The sequence below is a fragment of the Lampris incognitus genome, chromosome 14, assembly GCF_029633865.1.
Source record: "Lampris incognitus isolate fLamInc1 chromosome 14, fLamInc1.hap2, whole genome shotgun sequence".
Taxonomy (NCBI): domain Eukaryota; kingdom Metazoa; phylum Chordata; class Actinopteri; order Lampriformes; family Lampridae; genus Lampris; species Lampris incognitus.
Window position 1 is genome coordinate 2,996,512 of NC_079224.1, and position 24,703 is coordinate 3,021,214.

The 24,703-nt window shown below is 45.1% G+C and overlaps 1 protein-coding gene across 1 annotated transcript in view; it reads right to left on the reverse strand.

The window, feature by feature from the left end:
• The window catches only part of blvra (biliverdin reductase A), an 84,754-nt gene that overhangs the window by 10,716 nt on the left and 49,335 nt on the right, over window positions 1-24,703 (reverse strand). The window contains exons 4-5 of the mRNA XM_056293174.1: window positions 20,917-21,014; window positions 20,422-20,529 (exon numbers count right to left, since the gene is read on the reverse strand). Coding sequence (XP_056149149.1) covers window positions 20,422-20,529; window positions 20,917-21,014 — 206 coding nt within the window. The remainder of the gene's footprint in view (window positions 1-20,421; window positions 20,530-20,916; window positions 21,015-24,703) is intronic.

Genomic DNA, 24,703 nt, shown 5'->3' on the forward strand with positions numbered 1-24,703 from the left:
CCCCATGTCTTGTACCTCCACAGATCGACGTCAAAATCTGATGTTAGTTTGTTCAAATGGGCGCAGAATCGTTCGGGATGAAAAGCAGTTTTGTCTGTAAGGTTTTGTGACACCTTTTCAAGATTTGTGAAGTGTTTCAGCCTCACATGTCTTAACTGAGTGGTCCACAAACTGAGCTTTACTCTGAATGCCGCCACTGCGCTAATCATGTGACCAATGTCTCTGTCTTTCCCTAAGATCGTTGACATTTGCGGTCAGATCGGTAAGGAACCCCAAGTCCAGTAACCAAGCATCGTCAGACAGCTGCTCATACTCCTTGTTCCTCAACTTCAGAAAAGTGATGATCTCTGGCAGCAAATCCAGAAAACGCTGGAGCACCTTGCCCCAACTGAGCCACCTTACGTCTGCATGAAGGATCAAATCTCCATATGCAGAGTCAAGCTCGTCCAATAACGACTTAAACAGCCGGTGCTGGAGCGCTTTTGCACAAATTGAGTTGACGATTTTAACAACAACATTCATCACATGGGACATGTCAATCACTTTAGCTGTCAATGCCTATTGCTGTATCACACAGTGATAGTTTACAAATGGCGGAAAGTCTGGGTCTTTTCTGCACAACGTGATGAATCCTGAACGAACACCGAGCATCGTTCGCCGGTGCCCCATCTGTTGTTAATGACACTATTTTATGAATGGGAATCTTGTACTCGCGCACAAAGTCCTTGAATGCGCTAAACACATCCTCACTCCTGGTCCTGTCTTTCAATGGAATGAGGGCAAGAAATTCCTCCTTGAAAGTAAAATCCGTGAAAACCATTCGGACAAACACATTTAGCTGGGCTGTGTGTCTGTACCGCTGGTGGACTTGTCAAACTGAAGTGAGAAGTATTCAGCCATCAGAAGTATTTAGCCATGACACTAGTCGCTTCTTTAATCAACTCACCATCTGTAAAAGGTTTCTTGTGCTTAGCCAAAATATGGCTAACTCGGAAGGATGTTTCTGTAGCTGTCTTGCTTTTTGCTTAAGGCGGCGCGATAAAAAGCGACTGCGGTGCTTTTAGCAGTCTTTTCAGTTCATCAACTGTTTTTGATCTTAATGCGCTGTTGAGTGGATATGAGTATTTGAAGTTAGCATGGGTGGTAGCAAGATGACGCTTCTGTGAAACATCTCTCCATTCTGTCAACCTACACTCTCTGTCAACCTACACAATCTCTATGTCAATCTACACTCTCTGTCAACCTACACTCTCTTTGTCAACCTACACTCTCTTTGTCAACCTACATACTCAGTCAATCTACACTCTCTTTGTCAACCTACATACTCTGTCAACCTACATTCCGTCAACCTACACTTTCCGTCAACCTGCTCTCTCTGTCAACCTACATTCTGTCAACCTACATTCTGTCAACCTACACTCTGTCAACCTACACTCTCTTTGTCAACCTACACTCTCTTTGTCAACCTACACTCTCTTTGTCAACCTACATACTCTGTCAACCTACACTCTCTTTGTCAACCTACATACTCTGTCAACCTACATTCTGTCAACCTACACTTTCTGTCAACCTGCTCTCTCTGTCAACCTACATTCTGTCAACCTACACACTCTGTCAACCTGCACTCTCTGTCAACATACACACTCTGTCAACCTACATTCTCTTCGTCAACCTACACTCTCTGTCAACCTACACACTCTCTTTGTCAACCTATAGTCTGTCAACCTACACTCTCTGTCAACCTATACTCTCTTTCAACCTACACAATCTCTATGTCAATCTACACTCTCTGTCAACCTATACTCTATGTCAATCTGCACTCTCTGTCAACCTACACTTTCTCTGTCAACCTACACTCTCTGTCAACCTGCACTCTGTCAACCTACACTCTCTGTGTCAACCTACACTCTCTTTGTCAACCTACACCCTCTGTCAACCTATACTCTATGTCAACCTACACTCTCTTTGTCAACCTACACACTCTGTCAACCTACACTCTGTCGAACTACACTCTCAGTCAACCTACACTCTCTTCGTCAACCTACACACTGTCTTTGTCAACCTACACTCTCAGTCAACCTACACTCTCTTCGTCAACCTACACACTGTCTTTGTCAACCTACATTCTCTGTCAACCTACACTCTCTTCGTCAACCTACACACTGTCTTTGTCAACCTACATTCTCTGTCAACCTACACTCTCTTTGTCAACCTACATACTCTGTCAACCTACATTCTGTCAACCTACACTTTCTGTCAACCTGCTCTCTCTGTCAACCTACATTCTGTCAACCTACACACTCTGTCAACCTGCACTCTCTGTCAACCTACACTCTCTGTCAAACTACACTCTCTCTGTCAACCTACACCCTCTGTCAACTTGCACTTTCTGTCAACCTACACACTCTGTCAACCAAAACTCTGTCAACCTACACCCTCTGTCAACCTATACTCTATGTCAACCTGCGCTCTCTGTCAACCTGCACTCTCTGTCAACCTACATTCTCTGTCAACCTACACTCTCTCTGTCAACCTACACCCTCTCTCAACCTATACTCTATGTCAACCTGCGCTCTCTGTCAACCTGCACTCTCTGTCAAACTACACTCTCTCTGTCAACCTACACTCTCTTTGTCAACCTACACTCTCTTTGTCAACCTACACTCTCTGCCAACCTACACTCTCTCTGTAAACCTACACTCCCTCTGTCAACCTACACTCTCTTTCAACCTACACAATCTCTTTGTCAATCTACACTCTCCGTCAACCTACACTCTCTGTCAAGCTACACTCTCTCTGTCAAGCTACCCTCTCTGTCCACCTACACAATATCTTTGTCAACCTACACTCTCTCTGTCAACGTGCACTCTCTGTCAACCTACACAATCTCTTTGTCAACCTACACTCTCTCTGTCAACGTGCACTCTCTGTCAACCTACACTCCCTCTGTCAACCTACACTCTCTTTCAACCTACACAATCTCTTTGTCAATCTACACTCTCTGTCAAGCTACACTCTCTCTGTCAAGCTACACTCTCTGTCAACCTACACACTCTCTCTGTCAACGTGCACTCTCTGTCAACCTACACTGTCTTTATCAACCTACACTCTCTCTGTCACCCTACACTCTCTCTGTCAACCTACACTCTCTCTGTCAACCTACACTCTCTGTCAACCTACACTCTCTCTGTCAACCTACATTCTCTGTTAACCTACACTCTCTGTCAACCTACACACTCTCTGTCAACCTACACTCTCTCTGTCAATGTGCACTATCAGCCTACACACTCTGTCAACCTACACTCTCTGTCAACCTATACTGTCTCTTTCAGCATAAACACTCTGTCAGCCTACACTCTCTTTCAACCTACACTCTCTGTCAACCTGCACTCTCTGTCAACCTACACACTCTGTCAACATACACTCCCTCTGTCAACCTACACTCTCTGTCAACCTGCATTCTATGTCAACCTACACTCTCTGTCAACCTACATTCTCTGTAAATCTACACACTGTGTCAACCTGCATTCTCTGTCAACCTACAATCTTTCTGTCAACCTACACTCTCTGTCAACTTGCACTTTCTGTCAACCTACACACTCTGTCAACCAAAACTCTGTCAACCTACCCTTTCTCTGTCAACCTACACTCTCTGTCAACCTACACTATGTCAACCTACACTCTCTGTAAACCTACACACTGTGTCAACCTGCATTCTCTGTCAACCTACACTCTCTGTCAACCTACATTCTCTGTCAACCTACACACTCTCTGTCAAACTACACTGTTTGTCAACCTGCACTCTCTGTCAGCCTACACTCTCTCTGTCAAGCTACACACTCTCTGTCAAACTACACTGTTTGTCAACCTGCACTCTCTCTGTCAGCCTACACTCTCTCTGTCAAGCTACACACTCTCTGTCAAACTACACTGTTTGTCAACCTGCACTCTCTGTCAGCCTACACTCTCTCTGTCAAGCTACACTCTGTCAAGCTTTACACTGTCAACCTACACTCTCTGTCAACCTGCACTCTATGTCAACCTACACTCTCTGTCAAACTACACTCCGTCAACCTACACTCTCTGTCAACCTACACACTCTGTCAACCTACACTCTCTGTCAAACTACACTCTCTGTCAATGTACACTCTCTGTGAATGTACACTCTGTCAACCTACACACTCTGTCAAACTTCAATTTCTATAAACCTGCACTCTCTGTCAATCTACACTCTCTTTGTCAACCTGCACTCTCTGTCAAGCTACACTCTCCGTCAACCTACACTCTCTCTGTCAAAATACACTCTCTGTCAACCTACACTCTCTCTGTCAACCTACACTCTCTGTCAACCTACACTATGTCAACCTACATTCTCTGTAAACCTACACACTGTGTCAACCTGCATTCTGTCAACCTACAATCTTTCTGTCAACTTACATTCTCTGTCAAGCTACACACTCTGTCAACCTACACACTCTCTGTCAAACTACAGTTTGTCAACCTACACTCTCTCTGTCAAGCTACACACTCTGTCAACCTACACTCTGTCAAGCTTTACACTCTTTCAACCTACACTCTCTGTCAACCTACACACTCTGTCAACCTACACTCTCTCTGTCAACCTACACTCTCTCTGTCAACCTACACACACTGTCAATCTACGCTCTCTCTGTCAGCCAACACTCTATGTCAACCTACACTCTGTCAAACTACACTCTCTGTCAACCTGCACTCTCTGTCAAGCTACACTATTTGTCAACCTACACTCTCTCTGTCAAAATACACTCTCTGTCAACCTACACTCTCTCTGTCAACCTACACACTCTGTCAACCTACACTCTCTGTCAACCTACACTATGTCAACCTACATTCTCTGTAAACCTACACACTGTGTCAACCTGCATTCTCTGTCAACCTACAATCTTTCTGTCAACCTACATTCTCTGTCAACCTACACACTCTCTGTCAAACTACACTGTTTGTCAACCTGCACTCTCTGTCAGCCTACACTCTCTCTGTCAAGCTACACACTCTGTCAAACTACACTGTTTGTCAACCTGCACTCTCTGTCAGCCTACACTCTCTCTGTCAAGCTACACACTCTCTGTCAAACTACACTGTTTGTCAACCTACACTCTCTCTGTCAGCCTACACTCTCTCTGTCAAGCTACACACTCTCTGTCAAGCTACACACTCTCTGTCAAACTACACTGTTTGTCAACCTACACTCTCTCTGTCAGCCTACACTCTCTCTGTCAAGCTACACACTCTCTGTCAAACTACACTGTTTGTCAACCTACACTCTCTCTGTCAGCCTACACTCTCTCTGTCAAGCTACACACTCTCTGTCAAGCTACACACTCTCTGTCAAACTACACTGTTTGTCAACCTACACTCTCTCTGTCAGCCTACACTCTCTCTGTCAAGCTACACACTCTCTGTCAAACTACACTGTTTGTCAACCTGCACTCTCTGTCAACCTACACACTCTGTCAACCTACACTCTCTGTCAAACTACACTCTCTGTCAATGTACACTCTCTGTGAATGTACACTCTGTCAACCTACACACTCTGTCAAACTTCAATTTCTATAAACCTGCACTCTCTGTCAATCTACACTCTCTTTGTCAACCTGCACTCTCTGTCAAGCTACACTCTCCGTCAACCTACACTCTCTCTGTCAAAATACACTCTCTGTCAACCTACACTCTCTCTGTCAACCTACACTCTCTGTCAACCTACACTATGTCAACCTACATTCTCTGTAAACCTACACACTGTGTCAACCTGCATTCTGTCAACCTACAATCTTTCTGTCAACTTACATTCTCTGTCAAGCTACACACTCTGTCAACCTACACACTCTCTGTCAAACTACAGTTTGTCAACCTACACTCTCTCTGTCAAGCTACACACTCTGTCAACCTACACTCTGTCAAGCTTTACACTCTTTCAACCTACACTCTCTGTCAACCTACACACTCTGTCAACCTACACTCTCTCTGTCAACCTACACTCTCTCTGTCAACCTACACACACTGTCAATCTACGCTCTCTCTGTCAGCCAACACTCTATGTCAACCTACACTCTGTCAAACTACACTCTCTGTCAACCTGCACTCTCTGTCAAGCTACACTATTTGTCAACCTACACTCTCTCTGTCAAAATACACTCTCTGTCAACCTACACTCTCTCTGTCAACCTACACACTCTGTCAACCTACACTCTCTGTCAACCTACACTATGTCAACCTACATTCTCTGTAAACCTACACACTGTGTCAACCTGCATTCTCTGTCAACCTACAATCTTTCTGTCAACCTACATTCTCTGTCAACCTACACACTCTCTGTCAAACTACACTGTTTGTCAACCTGCACTCTCTGTCAGCCTACACTCTCTCTGTCAAGCTACACACTCTGTCAAACTACACTGTTTGTCAACCTGCACTCTCTGTCAGCCTACACTCTCTCTGTCAAGCTACACACTCTCTGTCAAACTACACTCTTTGTCAACCTACACTCTCTCTGTCAGCCTACACTCTCTCTGTCAAGCTACACACTCTCTGTCAAGCTACACACTCTCTGTCAAACTACACTGTTTGTCAACCTACACTCTCTCTGTCAGCCTACACTCTCTCTGTCAAGCTACACACTCTCTGTCAAACTACACTGTTTGTCAACCTACACTCTCTCTGTCAGCCTACACTCTCTCTGTCAAGCTACACACTCTCTGTCAAGCTACACACTCTCTGTCAAACTACACTGTTTGTCAACCTGCACTCTCTGTCAGCCTACACTCTCTCTGTCAAGCTACACTCTGTCAAGCTTTACACTGTCAACCTACACTCTCTCTGTCAAGCTACACACTCTCTGTCAAGCTACACACTCTCTGTCAAACTACACTGTTTGTCAACCTACACTCTCTCTGTCAGCCTACACTCTCTCTGTCAAGCTACACACTCTCTGTCAAACTACACTGTTTGTCAACCTGCACTCTCTGTCAGCCTACACTCTCTCTGTCAAGCTACACACTGTCAAGCTTTACACTGTCAACCTACACTCTCTGTCAACCTGCACTCTATGTCAACCTACACTCTGTCAAACTACACTCCGTCAACCTACACTCTCTGTCAACCTACACACTCTGTCAACCTACACACTCTGTCAACCTACACTCTCTGTCAAACTACACTCTCTGTCAATGTACACTCTCTGTGAATGTACACTCTGTCAACCTACACACTCTGTCAAACTTCAATTTCTATCAACCTGCACTCTCTGTCAATCTACACTCTCTTTGTCAACCTGCACTCTCTTTCAAGCTACACTCTCCGTCAACCTACACTCTCTCTGTCAAAATACACTCTCTGTCAACCTACACTCTCTCTGTCAACCTACACTCTCTGTCAACCTACACACTCTGTCAACCTACACTATGTCAACCTACATTCTCTGTAAACCTACACACTGTGTCAACCTGCATTCTGTCAACCTACAATCTTTCTGTCAACTTACATTCTCTGTCAACCTACACTCTCTGTCAAACTACATTCTCTGTCGACCTACACACTCTCTGTCAAGCTACACACTCTGTCAACCTACACTCTGTCAAGCTTTACACTCTTTCAACCTACACTCTCTGTCAACCTACACACTCTGTCAACCTACACTCTCTCTGTCAACCTACACTCTCTCTGTCAACCTACACACACTGTCAATCTACACTCTCTCTGTCAGCCAACACTCTATGTCAACCTACACTGTCAACCTACACTCTGTCAAACTACACTCTCTGTCAACCTGCACTCTCTGTCAACCTACACTATGTCAACCTACATTCTCTGTAAACCTACACACTGTGTCAACCTGCATTCTCTGTCAACCTACAATCTTTCTGTCAACTTACATTCTCTGTCAACCTACACTCTCTGTCAACCTACATTCTCTGTCAACCTACACACTCTCTGTCAAACTACACTCTCTCTGTCAACCTACACCCTCTGTCAACCTATACTCTATGTCAACCTGCGCTCTCTGTCAAACTACACTCTCTCTGTCAACCTACACTCTCTTTGTCAACCTACACTCTCTTTGTCAACCTACACTCTCTGCCAACCTACACTCTCTCTGTAAACCTACACTCCCTCTGTCAACCTACACTCTCTTTCAACCTACACAATCTCTTTGTCAATCTACACTCTCCGTCAACCTACACTCTCTGTCAAGCTACACTCTCTCTGTCAAGCTACCCTCTCTGTCCACCTACACAATATCTTTGTCAACCTACACTCTCTCTGTCAACGTGCACTCTCTGTCAACCTACACAATCTCTTTGTCAACCTACACTCTCTCTGTCAACGTGCACTCTCTGTCAACCTACACTCCCTCTGTCAACCTACACTCTCTTTCAACCTACACAATCTCTTTGTCAATCTACACTCTCTGTCAAGCTACACTCTCTCTGTCAAGCTACACTCTCTGTCAACCTACACACTCTCTCTGTCAACGTGCACTCTCTGTCAACCTACACTGTCTTTATCAACCTACACTCTCTCTGTCACCCTACACTCTCTCTGTCAACCTACACTCTCTCTGTCAACCTACACTCTCTGTCAACCTACACTCTCTCTGTCAACCTACATTCTCTGTTAACCTACACTCTCTGTCAACCTACACACTCTCTGTCAACCTACACTCTCTCTGTCAACGTGCACTATCAGCCTACACACTCTGTCAACCTACACTCTCTGTCAACCTATACTGTCTCTTTCAGCATAAACACTCTGTCAGCCTACACTCTCTTTCAACCTACACTCTCTGTCAACCTGCACTCTCTGTCAACCTACACACTCTGTCAACATACACTCCCTCTGTCAACCTACACTCTCTGTCAACCTGCATTCTATGTCAACCTACACTCTCTGTCAACCTACATTCTCTGTAAATCTACACACTGTGTCAACCTGCATTCTCTGTCAACCTACAATCTTTCTGTCAACCTACACTCTCTGTCAACTTGCACTTTCTGTCAACCTACACACTCTGTCAACCAAAACTCTGTCAACCTACCCTTTCTCTGTCAACCTACACTCTCTGTCAACCTACACTATGTCAACCTACACTCTCTGTAAACCTACACACTGTGTCAACCTGCATTCTCTGTCAACCTACACTCTCTGTCAACCTACATTCTCTGTCAACCTACACACTCTCTGTCAAACTACACTGTTTGTCAACCTGCACTCTCTGTCAGCCTACACTCTCTCTGTCAAGCTACACACTCTCTGTCAAACTACACTGTTTGTCAACCTGCACTCTCTGTCAGCCTACACTCTCTCTGTCAAGCTACACACTCTCTGTCAAACTACACTGTTTGTCAACCTGCACTCTCTGTCAGCCTACACTCTCTCTGTCAAGCTACACTCTGTCAAGCTTTACACTGTCAACCTACACTCTCTGTCAACCTGCACTCTATGTCAACCTACACTCTCTGTCAAACTACATTCCGTCAACCTACACTCTCTGTCAACCTACACACTCTGTCAACCTACACTCTCTGTCAAACTACACTCTCTGTCAATGTACACTCTCTGTGAATGTACACTCTGTCAACCTACACACTCTGTCAAACTTCAATTTCTATAAACCTGCACTCTCTGTCAATCTACACTCTCTTTGTCAACCTGCACTCTCTGTCAAGCTACACTCTCCGTCAACCTACACTCTCTCTGTCAAAATACACTCTCTGTCAACCTACACTCTCTCTGTCAACCTACACTCTCTGTCAACCTACACACTCTGTCAACCTACACTATGTCAACCTACATTCTCTGTAAACCTACACACTGTGTCAACCTGCATTCTGTCAACCTACAATCTTTCTGTCAACTTACATTCTCTGTCAAGCTACACACTCTGTCAACCTACATTCTCTGTCAACCTACACACTCTCTGTCAAACTACAGTTTGTCAACCTACACTCTCTCTGTCAAGCTACACACTCTGTCAACCTACACTCTGTCAAGCTTTACACTCTTTCAACCTACACTCTCTGTCAACCTACACACTCTGTCAACCTACACTCTCTCTGTCAACCTACACTCTCTCTGTCAACCTACACACACTGTCAATCTACGCTCTCTCTGTCAGCCAACACTCTATGTCAACCTACACTCTGTCAAACTACACTCTCTGTCAACCTGCACTCTCTGTCAAGCTACACTATTTGTCAACCTACACTCTCTCTGTCAAAATACACTCTCTGTCAACCTACACTCTCTCTGTCAACCTACACACTCTGTCAACCTACACTCTCTGTCAACCTACACTATGTCAACCTACATTCTCTGTAAACCTACACACTGTGTCAACCTGCATTCTCTGTCAACCTACAATCTTTCTGTCAACTTACATTCTCTGTCAACCTACACTCTCTGTCAACCTACATTCTCTGTCAACCTACACACTCTCTGTCAAACTACACTGTTTGTCAACCTGCACTCTCTGTCAGCCTACACTCTCTCTGTCAAGCTACACACTCTCTGTCAAAGTACACTGTTTGTCAACCTGCACTCTCTGTCAGCCTACACTCTCTCTGTCAAGCTACACACTCTCTGTCAAACTACACTGTTTGTCAACCTACACTCTCTCTGTCAGCCTACACTCTCTCTGTCAAGCTACACACTCTCTGTCAAGCTACACACTCTCTGTCAAACTACACTGTTTGTCAACCTACACTCTCTCTGTCAGCCTACACTCTCTCTGTCAAGCTACACACTCTCTGTCAAACTACACTGTTTGTCAACCTACACTCTCTCTGTCAGCCTACACTCTCTCTGTCAAGCTACACACTCTCTGTCAAGCTACACACTCTCTGTCAAACTACACTGTTTGTCAACCTACACTCTCTCTGTCAGCCTACACTCTCTCTGTCAAGCTACACACTCTCTGTCAAACTACACTGTTTGTCAACCTGCACTCTCTGTCAGCCTACACTCTCTCTGTCAAGCTACACTCTGTCAAGCTTTACACTGTCAACCTACACTCTCTCTGTCAAGCTACACACTCTCTGTCAAGCTACACACTCTCTGTCAAACTACACTGTTTGTCAACCTACACTCTCTCTGTCAGCCTACACTCTCTCTGTCAAGCTACACACTCTCTGTCAAACTACACTGTTTGTCAACCTGCACTCTCTGTCAGCCTACACTCTCTCTGTCAAGCTACACACTGTCAAGCTTTACACTGTCAACCTACACTCTCTGTCAACCTGCACTCTATGTCAACCTACACTCTCTGTCAAACTACACTCCGTCAACCTACACTCTCTGTCAACCTACACACTCTGTCAACCTACACACTCTGTCAACCTACACTCTCTGTCAAACTACACTCTCTGTCAATGTACACTCTCTGTGAATGTACACTCTGTCAACCTACACACTCTGTCAAACTTCAATTTCTATCAACCTGCACTCTCTGTCAATCTACACTCTCTTTGTCAACCTGCACTCTCTTTCAAGCTACACTCTCCGTCAACCTACACTCTCTCTGTCAAAATACACTCTCTGTCAACCTACACTCTCTCTGTCAACCTACACTCTCTGTCAACCTACACACTCTGTCAACCTACACTATGTCAACCTACATTCTCTGTAAACCTACACACTGTGTCAACCTGCATTCTGTCAACCTACAATCTTTCTGTCAACTTACATTCTCTGTCAACCTACACTCTCTGTCAACCTACATTCTCTGTCAACCTACACACTCTCTGTCAAACTACACTGTTTGTCAACCTGCACACTCTGTCAACCTACACTCTCTCTGTCAAGCTACACACTCTGTCAACCTACACTCTGTCAAGCTTTACACTCTGTCAACCTACACTCTCTCTGTCAACCTACACTCTCTCTGTCAACCTACACACACTGTCAATCTACACTCTCTCTGTCAGCCAACACTCTATGTCAACCTACACTGTCAACCTACACTCTGTCAAACTACACACTCTGTCAACCTGCACTCTCTGTCAACCTACACTATGTCAACCTACATTCTCTGTAAACCTACACACTGTGTCAACCTGCATTCTCTGTCAACCTACAATCTTTCTGTCAACTTACATTCTCTGTCAACCTACACTCTCTGTCAACCTACATTCTCTGTCAACCTACACACTCTCTGTCAAACTACACTGTTTGTCAACCTGCACTCTCTGTCAGCCTACACTCTCTCTGTCAAGCTAAACACTCTCTGTCAAACTACACTGTTTGTCAACCTACACTCTCTCTGTCAAGCTACACACTCTCTGTCAAGCTACACACTCTCTGTCAAACTACACTGTTTGTCAACCTACACTCTCTCTGTCAGCCTACACTCTCTCTGTCAAGCTACACACTCTCTGTCAAGCTACACACTCTCTGTCAAACTACACTGTTTGTCAACCTACACTCTCTCTGTCAGCCTACACTCTCTCTGTCAAGCTACACACTCTCTGTCAAACTACACTGTTTGTCAACCTGCACTCTCTGTCAGCCTACACTCTCTCTGTCAAGCTACACACTCTCTGTCAAACTACACTGTTTGTCAACCTACACTCTCTCTGTCAGCCTACACTCTCTCTGTCAAGCTACACACTCTCTGTCAAGCTACACACTCTCTGTCAAACTACACTGTTTGTCAACCTACACTCTCTCTGTCAGCCTACACTCTCTCTGTCAAGCTACACACTCTCTGTCAAACTACACTGTTTGTCAACCTACACTCTCTCTGTCAGCCTACACTCTCTCTGTCAAGCTACACACTCTCTGTCAAGCTACACACTCTCTGTCAAACTACACTGTTTGTCAACCTACACTCTCTCTGTCAGCCTACACTCTCTCTGTCAAGCTACACACTCTCTGTCAAACTACACTGTTTGTCAACCTGCACTCTCTGTCAGCCTACACTCTCTCTGTCAAGCTACACTCTGTCAAGCTTTACATTGTCAACCTACACTCTCTGTCAACCTGCACTCTATGTCAACCTACACTCTCTGTCAAACTACACTCCGTCAACCTACACTCTCTGTCAACCTACACACTCTGTCAACCTACACACTCTGTCAACCTACACTCTCTGTCAAACTACACTCTCTGTCAATGTACACTCTCTGTGAATGTACACTCTGTCAACCTACACACTCTGTCAAACTTCAATTTCTATCAACCTGCACTCTCTGTCAATCTACACTCTCTTTGTCAACCTGCACTCTCTTTCAAGCTACACTCTCCGTCAACCTACACTCTCTCTGTCAAAATACACTCTCTGTCAACCTACACTCTCTCTGTCAACCTACACTCTCTGTCAACCTACACACTCTGTCAACCTACACTATGTCAACCTACATTCTCTGTAAACCTACACACTGTGTCAACCTGCATTCTCTGTCAACCTACAATCTTTCTGTCAACTTACATTCTCTGTCAACCTACACTCTCTGTCAACCTACATTCTCTGTCAACCTACACACTCTCTGTCAAACTACACTGTTTGTCAACCTGCACACTCTGTCAACCTACACTCTCTCTGTCAAGCTACACACTCTGTCAACCTACACTCTGTCAAGCTTTACACTCTTTCAACCTACACTCTCTGTCAACCTACACACTCTGTCAACCTACACTCTCTCTGTCAACCTACACTCTCTCTGTCAACCTACACACACTGTCAATCTACACTCTCTCTGTCAGCCAACACTCTATGTCAACCTACACTGTCAACCTACACTCTGTCAAACTACACTCTCTGTCAACCTGCACTCTCTGTCAACCTACACTATGTCAACCTACATTCTCTGTAAACCTACACACTGTGTCAACCTGCATTCTCTGTCAACCTACAATCTTTCTGTCAACTTACATTCTCTGTCAACCTACACTCTCTGTCAACCTACATTCTCTGTCAACCTACACACTCTCTGTCAAACTACACTGTTTGTCAACCTGCACTCTCTGTCAGCCTACACTCTCTCTGTCAAGCTAAACACTCTCTGTCAAACTACACTGTTTGTCAACCTACACTCTCTCTGTCAAGCTACACACTCTCTGTCAAGCTACACACTCTCTGTCAAACTACACTGTTTGTCAACCTACACTCTCTCTGTCAGCCTACACTCTCTCTGTCAAGCTACACACTCTCTGTCAAGCTACACACTCTCTGTCAAACTACACTGTTTGTCAACCTACACTCTCTCTGTCAGCCTACACTCTCTCTGTCAAGCTACACACTCTCTGTCAAGCTACACACTCTCTGTCAAACTACACTGTTTGTCAACCTACACTCTCTCTGTCAGCCTACACTCTCTCTGTCAAGCTACACACTCTCTGTCAAACTACACTGTTTGTCAACCTATACTCTCTCTGTCAGCCTACACTCTCTCTGTCAAGCTACACACTCTCTGTCAAACTACACTGTTTGTCAACCTGCACTCTCTGTCAGCCTACACTCTCTCTGTCAAGCTACACTCTGTCAAGCTTTACACTCTGTCAACCTACACTCTCTGTCAACCTGCACTCTATGTCAACCTACACTCTCTGTCAAACTACACTCCGTCAACCTACACTCTCCGTCAACCTACACACTCTGTCAACCTACACACTCTGTCAACCTACACTCTCTGTCAAACTACACTCTCTGTCAATGTACACTCTCTGTCAATGTACACTCTGTCAACCTACACACTCTGTCAAACTTCAATTTCTATCAACCTGCACTCTCTGTCAATCTACACTCTCTTTGTCAACCTGCACTCTCTGTCAAGCTACACTCTCCGTCAACCTACACTCTCTCTGTCAAAATACACTCTCTGTCAACCTACACTCTCTCTGTCAACCTACACTCTCTGTCAACCTACACACTCTGTCAACCTACACTATGTCAACCTACATTCTCTGTAAACCTACACACTGTGTCAACCTGCATTCTGTCAACCTACAATCTTTCTGTCAACTTACATTCTCTGTCAACCTACACTCTCTGTCAACCTACATTCTCTGTCAACCTACACACTCTCTGTCAAACTACACTGTTTGTCAACCTGCACACTCTGTCAACCTACACTCTCTCTGTCAAGCTACACACTCTGTCAACCTACACTCTGTCAAGCTTTACACTCTTTCAACCTACACTCTCTGTCAACCTACACACTCTGTCAACCTACACTCTCTCTGTCAACCTACACTCTCTCTGTCAACCTACACACACTGTCAATCTACACTCTCTCTGTCAGCCAACACTCTATGTCAACCTACACTGTCAACCTACACTCTGTCAAACTACACTCTCTGTCAACCTGCACTCTCTGTCAACCTACACTATGTCAACCTACATTCTCTGTAAACCTACACACTGTGTCATCCTGCATTCTCTGTCAACCTACAATCTTTCTGTCAACTTACATTCTCTGTCAACCTACACTCTCTGTCAACCTACATTCTCTGTCAACCTACACACTCTCTGTCAAACTACACTGTTTGTCAACCTGCACTCTCTGTCAGCCTACACTCTCTCTGTCAAGCTACACACTCTCTGTCAAACTACACTGTTTGTCAACCTGCACTCTCTGTCAGCCTACACTCTCTCTGTCAAGCTACACACTCTCTGTCAAACTACACTGTTTGTCAACCTACACTCTCTCTGTCAGCCTACACCCTCTCTGTCAAGCTACACACTCTCTGTCAAGCTACACACTCTCTGTCAAACTACACTGTTTGTCAACCTACACTCTCTCTGTCAGCCTACACTCTCTCTGTCAAGCTACACACTCTCTGTCAAGCTACACACTCTCTGTCAAACTACACTGTTTGTCAACCTACACTCTCTCTGTCAGCCTACACTCTCTCTGTCAAGCTACACACTCTCTGTCAAACTACACTGTTTGTCAACCTATACTCTCTCTGTCAGCCTACACTCTCTCTGTCAAGCTACACACTCTCTGTCAAACTACACTGTTTGTCAACCTGCACTCTCTGTCAGCCTACACTCTCTCTGTCAAGCTACACTCTGTCAAGCTTTACACTCTGTCAACCTACACTCTCTGTCAACCTGCACTCTATGTCAACCTACACTCTCTGTCAAACTACACTCCGTCAACCTACACTCTCTGTCAACCTACACACTCTGTCAACCTACACACTCTGTCAACCTACACACTCTGTCAAACTACACTCTCTGTCAAACTACACTCTCTGTCAATGTACACTCTCTGCGAATGTACACTCTGTCAACCTACACACTCTGTCAAACATCAATTTCTATCAACCTGCACTCTCTGTCAATCTACACTCTCTTTGTCAACCTGCACTCTCTGTCAAGCTACACTCTCCGTCAACCTACACTCTCTCTGTCAAAATACACTCTCTGTCAACCTACACTCTCTCTGTCAACCTACACTCTCTGTCAACCTACACACTCTGTCAACCTACACTATGTCAACCTACATTCTCTGTAAACCTACACACTGTGTCAACCTGCATTCTGTCAACCTACAATCTTTCTGTCAACTTACATTCTCTGTCAACCTACACTCTCTGTCAACCTACATTCTCTGTCAACCTACACACTCTCTGTCAAGCTACACACTCTGTCAACCTACACTCTGTCAGGCTTTACACTCTTTCAACCTACACTCTCTGTCAACCTACACACTCTGTCAACCTACACTCTCTCTGTCAACCTACACTCTCTCTGTCAACCTACACACACTGTCAATCTACACTCTCTCTGTCAGCCAACACTCTATGTCAACCTACACTGTCAACCTACACTCTGTCAAACTACACTCTCTGTCAACCTACACACTCTGTCAATCTACAAACGCTGTCAATCTACTGGGAAGACTTTCCACTAGATTTGGGAACATGGCTATAGTGATTCACTCCCATTCAGCCACAAGAGCATTAATGAGGTCGGGCAATGATGTTGGGCAAGAAGGCCTGGCTTACAGGTAGCACTCCATCCCAAAAGGTGTTTGATGGGGTTGAGGTCAGGGCTTTGTGCAGGCCAATCAAGTTCTTCTACACCAAACTCAGGAAAACATGTCTTTATGGACCTCACTTTGTGCACAGATGCATTGTCATGCTGAAACAGGAAAGGGCCTTGCAGCTTTGTGGTTGCCACAAAGCTGGAAGCACACAATTCTCCAGAATTTCACTGTACGGTGCTGCTCGGCTATGGAAACCCATTTCATGAAGCTCTCAACAGATCTTGTGCTGATGTTGCTTCCAGGGGCAGTTTGGAACTCAGTAGTGAGTACATCAACCGAGGACAGATGATTTTTACATGCTACGTGACGTAGCACATGGCGGTCCTGAGCTGAGCTGTTGCTGTTGTTGCTCAGATATGTTGCCACCTCACAATAGTAGTCTTACAGTTGACCAGATCAGTTCTAACAGGGCAGACATTTGATTAACTGACATGCTGGAAAGGTCGCATCCTATTACAGTGCCATATTGAACGTCACTAAACCCATTCTACTGCCAGTTTTTTTATATGTAAATTGCATGGTTGTATGCTTGATTTTGTGCACCTGTTAGCAATTATCTGAACTCCTTATCCTGTTTTCAGGGTCATGAGGATGCTAGAGCCTATTCCAGCAGTCATTGAGCAGCAGGCGGGGAGACACCCTGGACAGGCCGCAAGGCCATCACAGGGCCCACACACACACACACACACACACCTAAGGACAATTTAGTACGGCCGATTCAGCTGACCTACATGTCTTTGGACTGTGGGAGGAAACCGGAGCCCCCAGAGAAAACCTGCGCGGACACGGGGAGACCATGCAAACTCCACACAGAGGACGGCCCGGGACGACCCACCAAGGTTGGACTACCCCGGAGATGGAACCCAGGACCTTCTTGCGCAAACCACTGCACCACCATGCCGCCAATAATAATAATAATGATAATGATAATAATAAATTGTATTCGTATACCACCTTTGATTGTTAGAGACAATCTCAAAGTGCTTGACAGTGCAATAAAATGATAAAAACAGACAACAGCAAAAATACCACATGGTTAAATTAAAAGATTTTCTGAATAAAAGCATCTTAAGGCCTGTTTTAAAGGAGGCCAGAGTCTGATGAGCCCTTACGTGGTCTGGGAGGGTGTTCCAGATATGGGGGAGGGGGGGGCAGACCATAATGCCCAGTCTCCCACTGAGCTGAACAATTCCATGTTCTCTGTCAGTTCTCAGTAGCCCACTTGTCATCCGGTTGCCCTGGTTCCCGAACACCTGACATGGACCTTGTTCATCCAGGCAATGTCCAAGCCTGGATGGCTGTAGTTATATTTCTCTCTCTTTCATGTTCAAAGGTAGGCTTGTGTATAACATTACACAGTAAAAAACATTGTTAATTTAACTCTGAGAGGGTACAAATGGATCTTTTTGGGTCCATTTGTACCCTCTCAGAGTTAAATTAAAACTCAGGAAGTTAAATTAGCACTCAGGATTTTACTGTGTAGGAGTCTAAGCCTGAGGGCTACTTTTCTGTTTATTCTGGAATGGATGTTTCAATATGTAGAAGGCATACAATGATGTTTACAGCTGAAAAACACATGTTGTACAGTTTGTTTACTCAAATGGCTGACAGCGCTCTTCAAATTCAGTCACATTCAGTCAGTCATCAGAAATTCAATAGAAATGTACTCAGGTGGCAATATATTCCATTTTAAATTTTGTTGTGTCATTTTGCAATGGTCCTCTAAGCTTAAGTTTGTTTTAGCTGTGTAGCATCGCAGGAAAAACTCTCCCCCTGTATACAAGTCAGCCGACAGAAGGGGACAACCGGGTAAGCTGTCTCGTGCCTTGAGCCAGGCAGGGCCCAAGTCCATTTGTGCTCTAACATGTGCCTGGAGCGACTAAATAATTTGTTGGTTTATAAGGACGCAGTCTCCCAAGAATTTCAGTTAATCCATCTATCTATCTATATATCTATCTATCTACACTACACTATATGTACAAAAGTATTGGGATAACTGGTCATTACACCTACAGGAGCTTTTATGACATCCCATTCTAAATCCATAGGCCTTAATAGGGAGTTGGTCCCCCCCTTTGCTGCTATAACAGCTTCCACTCTTCTGGGAAGGCTTTCCACAAGATTTTGGAGTGTGTCTGTGGGATTTTTTTGCCCATTCATCCAGAAGAGCATTTGTGAGGTCAGGCACTGATGTTGGACGAGAAGATCTGGCTCGCAATCTCCGTTCTAGTTCATCCCAAAGGTGTTCTATGGGGTTGAGGTCAGGGCTCTGTGCGGGCCAGTCAAGTTCTTCCACACCAAACTCACCCAACCATGTCTTAATGGACCTTGCTTTGTGCACTGGGGCACAGTCATGCTGGAACAGAAAATGGCTCTCCCCAAACTGTTCTCACAAAGTTTGAAGCACAGAATTGTTCAAAATGTCTTGGTATGCTGAAGCATTAAGATTTCCCTTCACTGGGACTAAGGGGCCTAGCCCAACCCCTGAAAAACAACCCAATACCTTTATCCCTCCTCCACCAAACTTTACAGTTGGCACAGTGCAGTCAGATAGGTAACGTTCTCCTGGCATCTGCCAATCCCAGGCTTGTCCATTAGACTGCCAGACAGAGAAGCTCGATTCATCACTCCACAGAACCCGTTTCCACTGCTCCAGAGTCCAGTGGCAGCGTGCTTTACACCACTCCATCCGACGCTTGGCACTGTGCTTGGTGATGTAAGGCTTGCATGCAGTTGCTTGGCCATGGAAACACATTCCATGAAGCTCCCGGCACACAGTTTTTGTGCTGATGTTAATGCCAGAGGAAGTTTGGAACTCTGCAGTTATTGAGTCAACAGAGTGTTGGCTCCTCAGCACTCGTTGACCGCGCTGTGTGACTTTGCGTGGTCTGCCACTTCGTGGCTGAGTCGCTGTTGTTCCTAAATGCTTCCACTTTTCAATAATACCACTTACAACACTTATCTAGCAGGGAAGACATTTCACGAACTGACTTATTGCAAAGGTGGCATCCTATGACAGTACCACGCTTGAATTCAATGAGCTCTTTTCAGAACGACCCATTCTTTAACAAATTTTTGTAAATGCAGACTGCATGGCTAGCTGCTTGAGTTTATACACCTGTGGCAATGGGTCTGAATGAAACAGCGTACATTACATTATTTCACATGAGCTGTGCCTCGTAGTAAAAAAGGTTTTAAGGTGCAATGAAGTGACAACACAGACCAAGTAAGTAAGAATGAAAAACCGGTCAACACACTTCAAAAAGGGATAACCATTTAAAAAGCTGAATTTTAAAACTACATAAAATTCAAACCACAATAGATCATCCAGGACTCTCATAACCATAACCACAGCACAACAGACAGTCAGCATCAGAGCCAGTTTGCTCACCAGTAAAATGAAGTGTACCCTCTTGCAGATTCTTCATCGTTACCGCCTTCTTCAGTGTCTTGTACTCTGCTGTCATTAACTCGATGTGTTCCTCATGGAGAATGACTCCTGAGACAAACACAGTAAACAGAGGGAATCATGGGATCAATTCTCGCTAAAACTTTCAGCTGGACCCTCTGCTTCCCTGAAATAAATGAAGAAACATACAAACATACATAAATAAAAGCCAACATTTTACTCGTGGTTCATAGGATATTTGAAAAATTAAAGGCAAGGTTTTAGTCACTGAAATGAAATAAAGTCTACAGTTAACGCAGCATCGTCTTAGCATCTTCAGTGTCTACAGCATCCTCTTAGCACATGACCTGCTGGTACTGGGAGTTATCAAGTATCTCTCATTTTAAACATTTATATATGCACTTTTCCAGAGTCACACGACATATCTACATGATGTGACTGTGTTGCTTCTGCATAGAACGTATAATGTATCATCACCTTTGTTCTGTGCCAGATCCCAAAGGTCCTTAGCGGCCTGGTAGCTCAAGCTCATGGGGTATTCTATGCAGACATGCTTCCCTGCCTGCAGGAACGCTCTGCAGAACAGAAGACAACAGAGAAGAGAGGACAACAGAGAACAGAAGACAACAGAGAAGAGAGGACAACAGAGAACAGAAGACAACAGAGAAGAGAGGACAACAGAGAACAGAAGACAACAGAGAAGAGAGGACAACAGAGAACAGAAGACAACAGAGAAGAGAGGACAACAGAGAACAGAAGACAACAGAGAAGAGAAGACAACAGAGAAGAGAGGTCAACAGAGAACAGAAGACAACAGAGAAAGAGTTTTTCATGTGAAGGTGGTTAAATCTTACAAACTTGTTCTAAGATGAATGTTCAATATATGTTAAAAGGTCTTTTCCATGGTCTAAGCATCGGCTTTGTGTCGATGCAGTTGCCCACTGGGGACGGGGGTTCGCGCCCCGGTCTCGTCAGATCCGACTATGGCCGGACTCGATGAAGCAGCGATAATTGGCAGCGCTGTCTTCGGGAGGGGGGCGGAGTCGGCTTGTGTTCGTCACATGGATGCGTCTCTGTGTGTGTTGGAAAAAGCAGTGGTTCGGCCTGGAGTCGCCTTGTCACGGAAGTGGGGAGGCGTCTCCTTCGAGACTGCCGGCCGGAGAGATGCAGTTGGCGAACGCATGCAGGACGAGGGCGGGTGTTGGAACTAGAATAGGGATCTGTTGAGATATGACACCAGTGTATTTGTATGACTATGTGTTATTGTGTACTATTATTTTGTTTACGACTTTGTTTGTCCATAAGTGGGCGGTGTTGCGCTTGCATGCGCGGATTGATTACGTCACTGAGACGCTGTTCATTTTCTTCTTCTCCCAAAACGACCAAATAAACGGAGCCTGCATTTTTCCCTCCAGCAGAAGTTCGGTAGTCAGTACGATTCTTTATAACGGTTTAATAATCCACTTCATCTGCGCAGAGATAGACATAAAGTATTAGTCTAGTCTTCTAACAGGATCGATTGGCCACTAAATTGGGAGAAAAAAGGGAAGAATCTGAAATAAATTTTAAAAAAAAGGTCCTTTCCAGAGCGCCCCTAGTGGCTCGTCTGTTAGAGGGGTACCACATAAGGCTGAGTCTTTACCGCAGCGGCCTGGGTTCGAATCCGGCCCAGGCCCTTTGCTGCATGTCATCCCCTCTCTCTCCCCTGCCTTCCCTGTCTCTCTCTACTATCACTATCTAATAAAGGTAAAAATGCCAAACAAACAAACAAAAAAGGTCTTTTCCATCAGGGTTGATAGTTATCCTACTGTCGACAATGAGGAAGGTAAGAGATAATCCCCCCACACACACCAAGACCACCCCTTGCTCCTCCAGATGCAATAATCTTAAACAGTGACATCCAAAGGGAGGATTTGTTTTAGTGCTTTTATTGATCCCCGGTGGGGAAATTCCTCTCTTTACTTAATCCACCCTAGCTGTGTAGCTAGTTGTGTTGTGTAGCTAGTTCTGTAGCTAGTTGTGTTGTGTAGCTAGCTGTGTAGCTAGCTGTGTAGCTGGGAGCAGTGGGCAGCCACCGTGCAGCACCCGGGCACCAACTCCAGTCGGTCTAGCCATGCCTCGGTCAGGGGCACAGACAGGAGTACTGACCCTAACGTGCATGGCTTTCTGATGGTGGGGGAAACCAGAGCACCCGGAGAAACCCCACCACAGACACGGGGAGAACATGCAAACTCCACACAGCGGGCGACCCGGGACGAACCCCAAGGTTGGATAAGCTAGGGTTCGAACCAAGTGTCACTCCCTCCAGGACTTAGACCAGACCATGAGTTCTCTGCCACAGATGGATTTATTTGTCTACACCGCTTTTCTTCCTTAAATCCACCGTCAAACTTTAAACATACAAAATGCACAGAACAACAACATATTACTATCACACAGTACAAGCTGTAAAACATAAACATAAACATGCACGATGACGAACAAAAATACAAATAAACATACCTCGCTGGCAGCACCAACCTCGAGGGAATGAGTCCACTTAAGTATAAATGAATAAAATCTTCGAAGGAATGAACACAGAAATAAAAACTCCCGACTTTAAATGGAGTACTAAACCTCTCACACCTGTCGACCTCTTAGAGGAGCACTGCGCCACGTGGCAAACATCACGTGCAACAACAATATATGTCCCCTGTGCAACACAAACTGCACACCCAGTTCTCGTGCAGCTCCAATACAAACAAAATCAAAATTCACGAAAATAAATCATATAAATAATGTGAGAAACCAAAATATATCAAATACTGCCATAAATAATGTAACCGGTTATTTTCTTGCCCGGTGCGGGATTCGATCCGAGATGTACTGCACCACAAGGCGACATCACTAACCGCTCAGCTAAAGAGTCAGACTCGTTAGCTAGGGACTAACGTGTCTTATTAGTAGTTTACAGTAATATTCATGGCAGTTAAACCGAGGACCTTAAAACAAAGAGAGCACCATAAGGAAGAGTAACTCAACACTTCCCAGTAAAACATATGGCTGAATGATCTGCACCTGCAAACCCCACACACGTTGCACTTCCCCCTGCAGCCAGAGACGTTTCCCCCATGACGCTGTGCCAAGCTTGCAAAACAGCCGATTAGATCTGAGACGCCCCCCCCCCCCCGGCATGCCCCTGTCTCACCCCCTGTCCAACCAGACACACGAGTAAGTAATCTAAGGCAAGAATAGAAGAACCAGTATGTCATGAGTGAATACTAAGTCTGACATTGCTGGAAAACAGCCCGTGTTTTCACAGCACCAGGCAGTCAGGTGGGAATATAAAGAAAAACCATAAAACCATGACGTCATTTTGAAACAAAATTAATGTAAACTACTAATAAGACACGTTAGCCCCTAGCTAACGGATCTGACCCTTTAGCCGAGCGGTTAGTGATGTCGCCTTGTGGCGCAGTACACCTTGTATCGAATCCCGCACCGGGCAAGAAAACAACCGGTTACATTAAGATTTCAAACAAGAAGCGCTTACTTTTACAGATCCTGCAGGGGTAATACATTTCCAGGGTATTACTAAATCACCTGGAAACTACAACTATTTCAACCACGCAGCTGCAACCATGTTTTTTGTCACTGCAGGTGACGACATCCAAGTTGCTCTGCTGATTACAAACACTTACTGAGCAATGTTTTAAAACATTCACAAACATCATGGCGATTCTGGGTCATTCAGGATTCATATCTAAATCTATTTACTTCTAACTTTGGAGAAATGCTTTTTTACAAGTATCGGACATTAAGAAATGACATAACAGTGTCTTAGCCTTCAGTAGTAATTCAATACAAATGTCCTACTTTGCTGTATTCAACTGCTAGTCATTTCATAAAATTCATTTTCATTCATTCATCTTCAGCCGCTTCTCCGGGGTGGGGGCGCGGTGGCAGCAAGGTAAGTAGGGCACTCCAGACGTCCCTCTTCGCAGCAACGCCCTACAGCTCCTCCTGGCGGATCCCAAGGTGTTCCCAGGCCAGGTTGGACATGCAGTCCTTCTAGCGAGTTCTGGGTCTACCCTGGGGTCTCCTCCCAGTTGGCCATGCCCGGTAAATCCCCAAAGGAAGGTGTCCAGGAGGCATCCTAATCAGATGCCCGAACCACCTCAATTGGATCCTTCCGACGCGAAGGAGCAGCGGCTCTACTCCGAGCTCCGTCCGGACGTCCGAGCTCCTCACCCTATCTCTAAGGCTGAGCCCAGACACCCTACGG